This window comes from Oratosquilla oratoria, chromosome 40, assembly GCF_046742065.1.
Source record: "Oratosquilla oratoria isolate Oo_2021 chromosome 40, ASM4674206v1, whole genome shotgun sequence".
Classification (NCBI taxonomy): Eukaryota; Metazoa; Arthropoda; class Malacostraca; order Stomatopoda; family Squillidae; genus Oratosquilla; species Oratosquilla oratoria.
Window position 1 is genome coordinate 5,716,816 of NC_134816.1, and position 10,000 is coordinate 5,726,815.

Genomic DNA, 10,000 nt, shown 5'->3' on the forward strand with positions numbered 1-10,000 from the left:
GGAGAAGGAGGAGGGAGGGAAGGAGAAAGGGGAAGAGTGATAGGAGGAAGGAGTGAAAGAGGAAGGGAAGGAAGGAAAGAGTGAGAATGGGAAAGGGGAAAGGAGGAGTGGTGGGGAAGGGGTCGGGGCATGCACATTATATATATTATATATATATATATATATATATATATATATATATATATATATATATATATATATATATATATATATATATATATAGTGCATGTGTATGCTTGTGTATTTCATGACTTCAGGTTTAAGCAATCAAACATAAGTATATCTATCAAATTATATTCGCAATATTCTTATAATACCATGCTCTAGTGCTACGACAAGGGTGCATTTGCTATATAGAACAAATACATAGTAAAACTGCAATGGACTAATATTAGTGAGATGCACTATGGGTAAGCACAACTGTCAAGCAAGTCCATTGTCACAGGCCAAGAGGCAACTGGCATCTCTGGCCAGAAAACTATTATTTACCAAAGTAAATAAAAAATATGGGGTGCAAATGTGCACTTTCATAGAGAGAGAAAAACAATAGGGCATTCATATGTGAATGACTGTGATCATGTATCTTCTTTGTCATATTATCATCATTACAGTCAAAATAATAATCATAATAACAGTGATGATAATAATAAGTTTATGGTGAAAATGATAATGGGTCTCATGATGATGAAGAAACAAAAAATCTATTGACTACACACACTATTTTAGGTGTGAAGATGTTTCTGAACAGTATTTCTTGTTTTCAAAACTACATGATTCACCTAAAAATGTGAATCTAATGAAAAAGCAACTACCTGTTCATAAAAAAATCCACATAACTTAAACTTGATACTCATTTACTCTATATAGATGTGTAATGATGTTGACATTGGAAAAAATATAAATTTGTTTTAAAAGAATATAATGTCAAAAATTATACCATTATACTATCATCCTTTCATCTGTAAAATCTATCACAGTATTTTCATGCTAAAACTTTCTGAATAATTTGTTTGAAGTGTATGAATCTATAGCCAAGAATATATTGAAGAAAGGGAAAGGTAAAAAAAGAGGATACATAAATTACAGTACTTACCAAATAGGATACAGAATCAAATGTACGACATACCAAACAACATGAACAACAGAAAAAGTAATGTAAAAACAGGCACTGTATTGTTGGTACAAAAGAACTAAAAATGTACTCAAAACTTAAATTTGCACATTCAGAGTCTAAACTAATGATAACAAGAATAAAAACAATAATGCAAATCATAGTAATAATAATACCAATGATAAAAATATCAACAAGGCTCTGAGGACACAATGCAATATTTGTATGTGCATACACAAGTTAACATCAACAGAAGATGGTGGTGCTATTGTTAGTCTCAAAACACAAAGCAGTCAAAGAAATACAGGGGCAGGATCATCGAGCCAAAAAATAATTCAAGGCACAAGTCTTAATACAACAAGAAGATAATGGTAACAGAAGACAGGCAGAACCCTACATCACAATTTACCTCTCTCTGTCGTAGGAGACAACCCACACCACATCAAGAGGGGAGGGAGAAAAAAAGAAAAAACATCAATATCATACATACATACATACATATACCAATGGCTTTTCCCACCTTAAAAAGGAGGTAGCCAAAAAACTAAGGCATAAAACCCACTCCCACCCACATACTCCACTCCTGTTCACCCCCCTCCCTCTCTCTTATCTTGGCTCCTCCTGGATGACAGGTAATCCCTGCATCTCACCCACTGGGTCAGAAGCAATGTAGCAAGACACAGCACAACCACAGCAAGGTTGTTTCATTTAATTGGCAACCCTCCTCTCTGTCCCCTCATGCAGAAAAAGAGAAAAGGGTGAGAAATCTGTTTGGGCTGTGTCAAAATATCATTCACACATACTCCCTTACCCCCATCCCACACCCACTCCCTTCCATGCATCACAGCATCATCCATACACAACCATTATCCACTCACACCTATCTTCTGTCTTCTTCCTTCCTAAATAAACATCTCCCTCTTTCCCAATGTTCCTTTCTACACCATCCATCCATCTCATGCTTGGTCTCCCCCCTCATGTTCACTCCTTCCACCTCTGCCTTACACAAATCTTTTACTATCTTTCTTCACTCATTCTTTCCATGTGTCCAAACTATTCCAATACTCTTTCATCAACCCTATCCCCCAACTCCCTTTCCACCCTGCTCTCCTCCTCACCTCCTTGTTTCTCACTCTATCCAGCCTAGTAATTCCTATCATACTTCTCATCTCAAACACATTCAAACTCCCCCTCTCTTCCTCTCTTATGTTCCATGTTTCTACACCATACAGTGCTGTTGGCACAATTACTTCATACAATCTCCTCTTAGCACCCATTCTCAAATGTCTATTTCTCAGTACACTTTTTAATGTGAAGTCACCAACAGCATCATGGGTGTCCACAGGGGGGGCAAAGTGCTAGTATAGTATGAATGTAAGGTGATCCTATTTACCTCAGTCACTGAATAGGATGGTCTTCTGAATACACTATTTGTTATTCCTGAGAACTCCAGGTGCATATTATGATGCAAATCTTGAAAAATGCAGAGTATTTAAAAGCCATAGTTGAGAACTACAGTGCATTTCTGCCAATCTGGCTTGGAGCCTAGCCCTGAGCTTCGATGATTTAATAATAATTTCCTGCCTGGTCGAGATCATTTCTGTCCAAATGAAATGTGTAACTGCATTGTTTCTAATAATCATTATAAGCAGGAAAGGGCTTTTGGTATACGGTATATGTGCTTGTGTGTATGTGAATATATACACACTAGAAGCCCTTTTGCACTTATGAGGGGGTTGGTAAAATCAAAGCATACATCCACTTCATACACATTAAAATATATCTAATGTGTCCCTCACCTCAGCCCCTTCTGGATGATGGGTCATCCCTATCCTTGGCCACATTACTTGGGTTGAAGGCAATGTAGTGAGACATAGTATTACCATAGTGGGGCCCAATAGTTGGAACTGGTTCATTTCCAATACTTCATTACATGGTGACCCCACTCCTCATTCACTCAGTGAATTTTACAAAGCATATAAAAAAAAAATCCCTTCAAGCTTTGTAATCCTTTCATCTCCTTACAATCTTCCTCCATTCACTCCTATTTTTTGCAATCTCTCTTCCCTGCTCCACAGAGGTGCCTCATGCATCCAAGCCCCCTCTTTTCCTCATCCATCTGTCTCATTCTCAATCTTTCTCTCTCAAGTTCACTCCATTTACCTCTACTTTCCATACTCTTTTTGCTAGTTTTTCCTCACTCATCCTTTTCATAGGCCGGCCAAAACCACCTAAGTAGACTTTTATTCATTCTATCTGACAGCTCTCTATCCACCTCTGTTCAACCCAACAATAGGTCTTTTGGTGTGGGGGTGTGCTTTGACTCAGCTACCCGCTAAAGAGATTGTGACCTTGGTTTACTTGCTTCCATTTGTAACTGCTATAGTGGTTAACATCTTCAAAGAACTGTGGAAGGCATATCCCATTTTGGATAGTGACTGCATACACCTTATGCAGTCAATATATTATGGACTTTTGTAAGATTCCTCTATAGACCCAACATATACAATTTCTTATGATTGGAAACTAAGTTACATTCAAGAACAATGATGATCACTTTTAACCTACACTATCCCTCCCTTCTGTTACCCATCTTAGATCTCTCCTTTACAACCTCTATGATTCCAATTTCACGCCAGACACCACCCACTGTAGTGCTTATGAATGACAATAATGGTACATGCAGCAGTAGTGGAACCCAAGAAAGATATAAAAAGAATATCTTGTCACAAAATGATAACATAACCAACACAGAGGTATCACTATCATTGCTGTTATCATTTCTTCCATCTCTGTCTTAGGTAACAGCCTTTTTTAGTCTCTTTTCATCTGTTATGACAAAATCAAACTTATCCACTTCCCATATCTATATCAACCACTGCTATAACCACTATCATCACCACCACCACTGCCACTGTCATCACCACTAGTTCCACCACTACCACCATCACCATTATAATCACCATCACCATCATAATCATCACCACCAAATACAATTGCCAGTGACCCCCTAGCACTCCCTACACCAACACCATTTCTGTAGTGTTGAATCTATACTACCATCATCTTTTCCTCCATCTCTTATTTCCTTCACTATGGTGTTATCATACAGAAAAGGTGATCCTGGATGAAAAACTTCCTAGCTAGCAGACAATGTAAAGTATCTCAAAATAATCCTTTATTGGGGACCAAAAGACTGTACAAAAGAGAATCCTAAGGGACAATACTACCACCAACAATATTTAACCTATTTACACATGGTCTTCCCATGGCAACAGGAGTCTTTGTGGAATAGTGAGTAGTATTCCTGCCTCAAATGTGGAAGGAATGGGTTCAACCAAGAGTAAGTGATGGGTAAGTGTTCAAGTCACTTCCATGGCTTACTCTCTGCAGTGGCAGACATCAGAATGAGAGAAGGTAAACAGTATGATCAAGCTTATTACACTGGTTTCAGACTTCATTATTGATAACAGCCATTCCAACACTTGACACTTCAGTGTGAGGTTTGTCCCATCCATACAACCTTACCAAACTATGGTCGAAAGTGCTTGTGCAGTGTCAAATGTTGGAATGGCTGTATACAGTAGCTAGTACAGGATTTGGACAGTGGAAAGACATTCATCACTGTACAAACAACTTATAAGAACCACACTGAACTATGCTTCCACAACAAGGCATTCAACAATTGAGAAAACAATGACAACCTACAAACAGTGCAAAGCCAAACAGTGAGCATGATATTTAGTTGCACTACATTAACACCAGTAACACTTTTATACTTTGAAACCAATATCCTCCTCATAGATCAGCACATCAAAATGGTAGGTCCTTAAATCTCTGTAAGAGCCTTCGAACCCACTCACCCCAAATTCTTTGATTGCCCAAGACTTAAAATCCAGGGCTTCATTGTCAGCTCACACATCAAAGACCTAACTGTGAAAATCAGTACAAAAATAAACATGCTAAGACCAGTAACAACAACAGGTTCAGGGCTCCTCTTGGGGATCGGTGCCACCTGCGTAGAGCCGGATTTGTGGGAAAACCCAGTTTCGGCTATGGCATTCCTTGGGGAGACGGGACTGCTCGGACAGACAGTCTTGGGAACGACAACAACAACAACAACAGGTTCAGGGCAGTAGAAAGAAACTAATCACAGCATACAAATAATTAATTCATAAAAACCACATCCGGCCTCCATGGCATGGTTCCCTACAATCAACAAAATGAAGACAAAGACTAACAGCATATTACTGAAAAAAAAATAAATAGAAATGAAAATAATGCTCCACCTGCACCACACCACACATCCAGATAAAAACACACACATTCAAATCACAAATAATCACTCCAAGACCAATTGCAAAACTCCTTACTACAACAAACTCTTCCGAACATCAGCCCATCCAGCTTTAAAACAGTAACACAGAACAGGCCTGGGCACAGAAGCAAGTTGCCCTAGATTCAATGACCAAACAAGAGATAATGAGCAACACATTTAACATTGCCTTATTCTAGCTTTCTGCAGACAACAACACAATATCTTCTCCATGAATGATTGATGGGCCAATCTAGTGGCTGGTACTGGTTACCTGGGAACTGTGGGTCTCATGCAAGAGAGATCTGGGGCAACATATTGACTGACTAATCCATTTAGAATGGTGACATTCTGTATAGATAAGGTTGTGGCTAATGCCAGGCTATTCTAAGAATTATGCTGTGGGTCAGGTCCAACTTAAAGTAGGTCATGATCAATAAAGACCACCAGGGTCTGTCCTTCAGAAAAATAGAATCATCTAATGTTCTAGTTCTCTTTTGCATGAAATCCACTTCCCTTATGAAACTGGTTAAGGTCAGTTGGTGAGGATATTCGAGCTCAACTTGTGACTTTATTTTTTTTTTTTATTTTTTTTTACTGTAGGTCTGCAAGACAGAACCAGAGCAAAAGATTGATTGATCTGTTGGAGTAAAACCCTATATGGGGTATTGAATGTACATATCTTATACAACCAAAATCTTAGGGAATTAATGAGATCCCTATGAACTAGTCTCCACTTGAAAAAAAAACCTTTCAACTTATACTATCCCTCATATCTATTGCTCTCCTTAAATCTTTACATCTCTATGACTCCACCTCTTTGGTGCAACACAGTCCCCAAAGATAGAAGAGCTGGTTATTGCTGATATGCTTGATCATTGTGACTCATTGTAGTTTCACACGAATGAGAAACTTAGCAATCTAAGATTTAGATATTTGGTGAATAGGACAAAATCTGCAACATGGGAGTTGAATCTTTCTTAAATGTGAAATAATCAATACAAATTACATAATCTTTCCAGTACTCTCATTTTCCAGGAACCTTCCCTTCATCTTTCTTACCCTGAACCAATACACAACATCCCTCTGAGTTTCAACTAGCCTCTACACACTCCCTTGGTACCAATGGGACCTGCCTACTAGAAGGACATCAGTGAGAGTCCATCTTGGAACCCATCTTGAAACCCTATCAACTTCATAATTTCAATTTGGAGGTGCAGCCCAGAGGGGCTGACACTTGGTCCATTATATCTTTTTATCAATTTCGTCTGTATTTCCTCCACCTTTAAATACAGGGAGAGCTGACAACCGGCGACCACTCTCCTCATTCTACTACATAGAAACAGTCCCACAATAATACAATGCAGACAATCACTCCAAAGTTTCCTTCCAGAGAGATATACGAAAATGCCTGAGGACCATTGGGGCTGTAGTCTTCCTGTCAGTGAAACTCGAGGAAACGATTGATTGATTCTATCTTATTTCACTTTCTGTCCCAAGTTACCCAAGGCCCTTTTCCAACTTCTCTTCTCTTCCCAGGACTCACTTATGTATCCCATCTCTTTTTCTATTAAGCCTTCTGAGAGTCTCTCTCCCACAATGACTGAAGATTTTGCTCTCACATCGTCTTTTTCACGGGAACCCTGGTGCCTTTCTCCATAAGCAAACTGCATCTGCAATCTTCTTACCACCTACTCCCTGGGACCTTCTCACATCCCTCTTCCCTCACCAAGTCCCTGGAAACTTCTCCCCACAACAAGTTCCCAGAATCTCCTTGCCTGCGAAGTCTCTGGAAACTCCCATCCACCTCTTCCTCCCCTAACCTCTCCCGGAAACTTCGACCCAAGATCTCCCATCCTCGAAGTGCCCTGGGGACCTTCTTTGCCGTCCCCGTTGCCCAGAAACCCTCGGGATGTACCTGCCGTTGTCCCTGCCGACGCCCCAGACGCGGATAGTATGGATGGGCTGCGTGTTGAGCACCGTCAGGTTCTCAGGGTCGACCAGCTTGAGAGAACCCTCGTCCAGGTCCATGAAGAGGTCCTTTCCCTGCAGAAGAAGGAATTGTGTTAGGCTGGTCAAAGAAGAAGAAGAAAAAAAGAAGAAAAAAAAGAAGAAGAAAGAGAGATACATAGATAGATAGAGAGAAAGAGAGAGACTGCAACCACAGGTATATCACAGTCATGACACGTTTTCCTCAGTAATCAAACATATTTCAGAACCATACCTACAGCATAAGAGTTTATCACATACAATATCATAAGAAAAACACTCTTATGGGGAGAGGAGAGAAGAATTACTTGGCTTCGAGGTGCTACTTACATCTCCCCATCGCCCCACGACATCGAGGACATCTCGACGCCCGACGGACAAGTCTACGATGCACCGGTTGACGGCCTTGGACGATCGCTCCGGTGTGAGGTCCTCCTCGGCGATCTCCACCCAGCCGAGGGACCTCACGGCGAAGCGGATAGGCCGGACGCCGCCCTCCGTCAAGTCGCTGCGGGCGGGGTAACTGCGACGCCTGCAAGAGGGGACACAAGGGAGTCACTCATCTAGACATACTCGAATAGCTGAGTGTCAGGGGGTCAAGTAATCTCTTAGTATCTCTTGTTTTTCCTTAGAACGGGCTAATGAGGGGAACCTTTGTACAGTATAGGGGACGTCTGACAGAATCATCTCCCTGGTGTCCATCTTCAAGACTTGTCAACACAATCACCTCCATTTCAGAATATCACTCCTACTTCGTAAAGGGCCACTCCCTTATAAGAGGGTAAGAGGGAAAAAGCTCTATGATATGTATATATGCATGTATGTATATATATATATATATATATATATATATATATATATATATATATATGTATGTATGTGTATGTATACTTCTTATAGAGTGCACTATCTAATCCTCACTCTAATGTCTTGATTTTTACCAGAAACCCGCTGCCCTACAGCAGCCGGCAACAATGCCCAGGATGAAACGTTGGATTGCTATATGTGTTATATGAATGGGACTCAGTGTGAATTGTCAGCTCTCCGTGTGAAAATGGGGCGGGGAAACAGTAAAAGAGAGAGTTCTTGGGTTCGGTACAGGGACTGAGTGCCAGACTATTGGGGCTGTACCCCCAAGTGATGGGGGCAGCTGGGAGATAACCATTTCCGACGTCTATCAATCATCCTTTACTAGTTCCATTTGTTGACGATTCAGGCAATCTTGCGAGGCCAATATTATCCTCTCCTTATCCCCCATCCTGAAGACCCCAGACCATCCCTATTCCTAGCTCAAAAAGTAGTTTTATTTCTAGGGGTCTTTACCCACCTGCTCCTCCTCTGTTCTCTCTCTTTTCTAACTTCTGCCTCTCCCTTCCTTGCCCTTTCCTTTTTGTTCTCGTCCTCCTTGGAGTGCAAACATGGATTTATCTGTTTACTTTGCCATCTGTCAAGTGTTTTATTCGACTGAGGGAAACCTCTCTGAGTTCGAAGGATCAACTTACTTGTAGGCGTTGTCTACGGCTGCAGTTCGAGGTCGGGAGTCAGAGAGTTCGGAGAGCGCTGAACTTGTGTTGCTACGGGTCACGCTGCCTGAGTTCGCACTCGTCCCCGTCTGCAGAACAGGACAATATTAGAGAACAAATCGCTAGTAACAGCGATATAATTCAAACAAACAGGTCCGGACGTCGCTAGCTCTGAGACTCACGCTCAGAAGGGCCCGAGGTCAAAGCTCGCGAATATTAGGTTTATAGTGTAGCTGCAGGTCTTATTACAATCATAAAACTATGTTATTAATTCACAATAAATGAGAAGATATTACATTAAAATGTCTAACGACAATAACACATTTGATAGTCATGAGAGCACTGTCTAGAATGTCGTTTCAAGATGCAAGAGGCTGGTAGTCCGATCTTGCTAACAAAGGAAGTTTGGTGGTCTTACTTGACAGCCAACGGCTACTAACTTAACTGGTATGTGCATTTAGATTGGTTATATATCTATAAGGGAGGTCATGATAACATGGATGGATATAACTTCTAAAGTCTTGCGCATTCAAGTTCTTTATATTCTTCCATTATTGTATTGTTTCTTCTTGGTCTCCACTTTTCATATGCTACATTTGTTTTTGCTGTTTCACACCCTTTGTTGAACCAATTCCTTTTTCGGTTTTCTCTCTTATTTACTTAAGGCACACATTTTCTATATCCAAGCTATAAAATTTCAGAAAAAAAGAATACATTCCTTTTGCGTGTCTTGACTTTCTGCATTCTCTCTAGTGTTTCTATATAGATAACTCACACACACACACACACACACACACACACACACACACACACACACACACACACACAGACGCCGCACACACACATGCGCGTCTATATTATCATAATCTTCTTGCCCAATTAAGAGGGTCACGTCCAGCAGTGTTGTGGTACTATTCAACCTCTGGACAGGGACCGATCTCAGTAATGTTGAATTAGCAGGCCAAGATACTATCCACTGCGTCTCTCTCTCTCTCTCTCTCTCTCTCTTTCTGTGTGTGTGTGTGTGTGTGTGTGTGTGTGTGTGTGTGTGTGTGTGTGTGT

The 10,000-nt window shown here is 40.7% G+C and overlaps 1 protein-coding gene across 1 annotated transcript in view; it reads right to left on the reverse strand.

Annotated features, from left to right (window-relative positions):
• LOC143020624 (protein Fe65 homolog) overlaps positions 1–10,000 on the reverse strand; it is a 38,719-nt gene that overhangs the window by 19,488 nt on the left and 9,231 nt on the right. The window contains exons 4-6 of the mRNA XM_076177093.1: positions 8,918–9,027; positions 7,746–7,947; positions 7,345–7,472 (exon numbers count right to left, since the gene is read on the reverse strand). Of these exons, the coding sequence (XP_076033208.1) occupies positions 7,345–7,472; positions 7,746–7,947; positions 8,918–9,027 (440 nt within the window). The remainder of the gene's footprint in view (positions 1–7,344; positions 7,473–7,745; positions 7,948–8,917; positions 9,028–10,000) is intronic.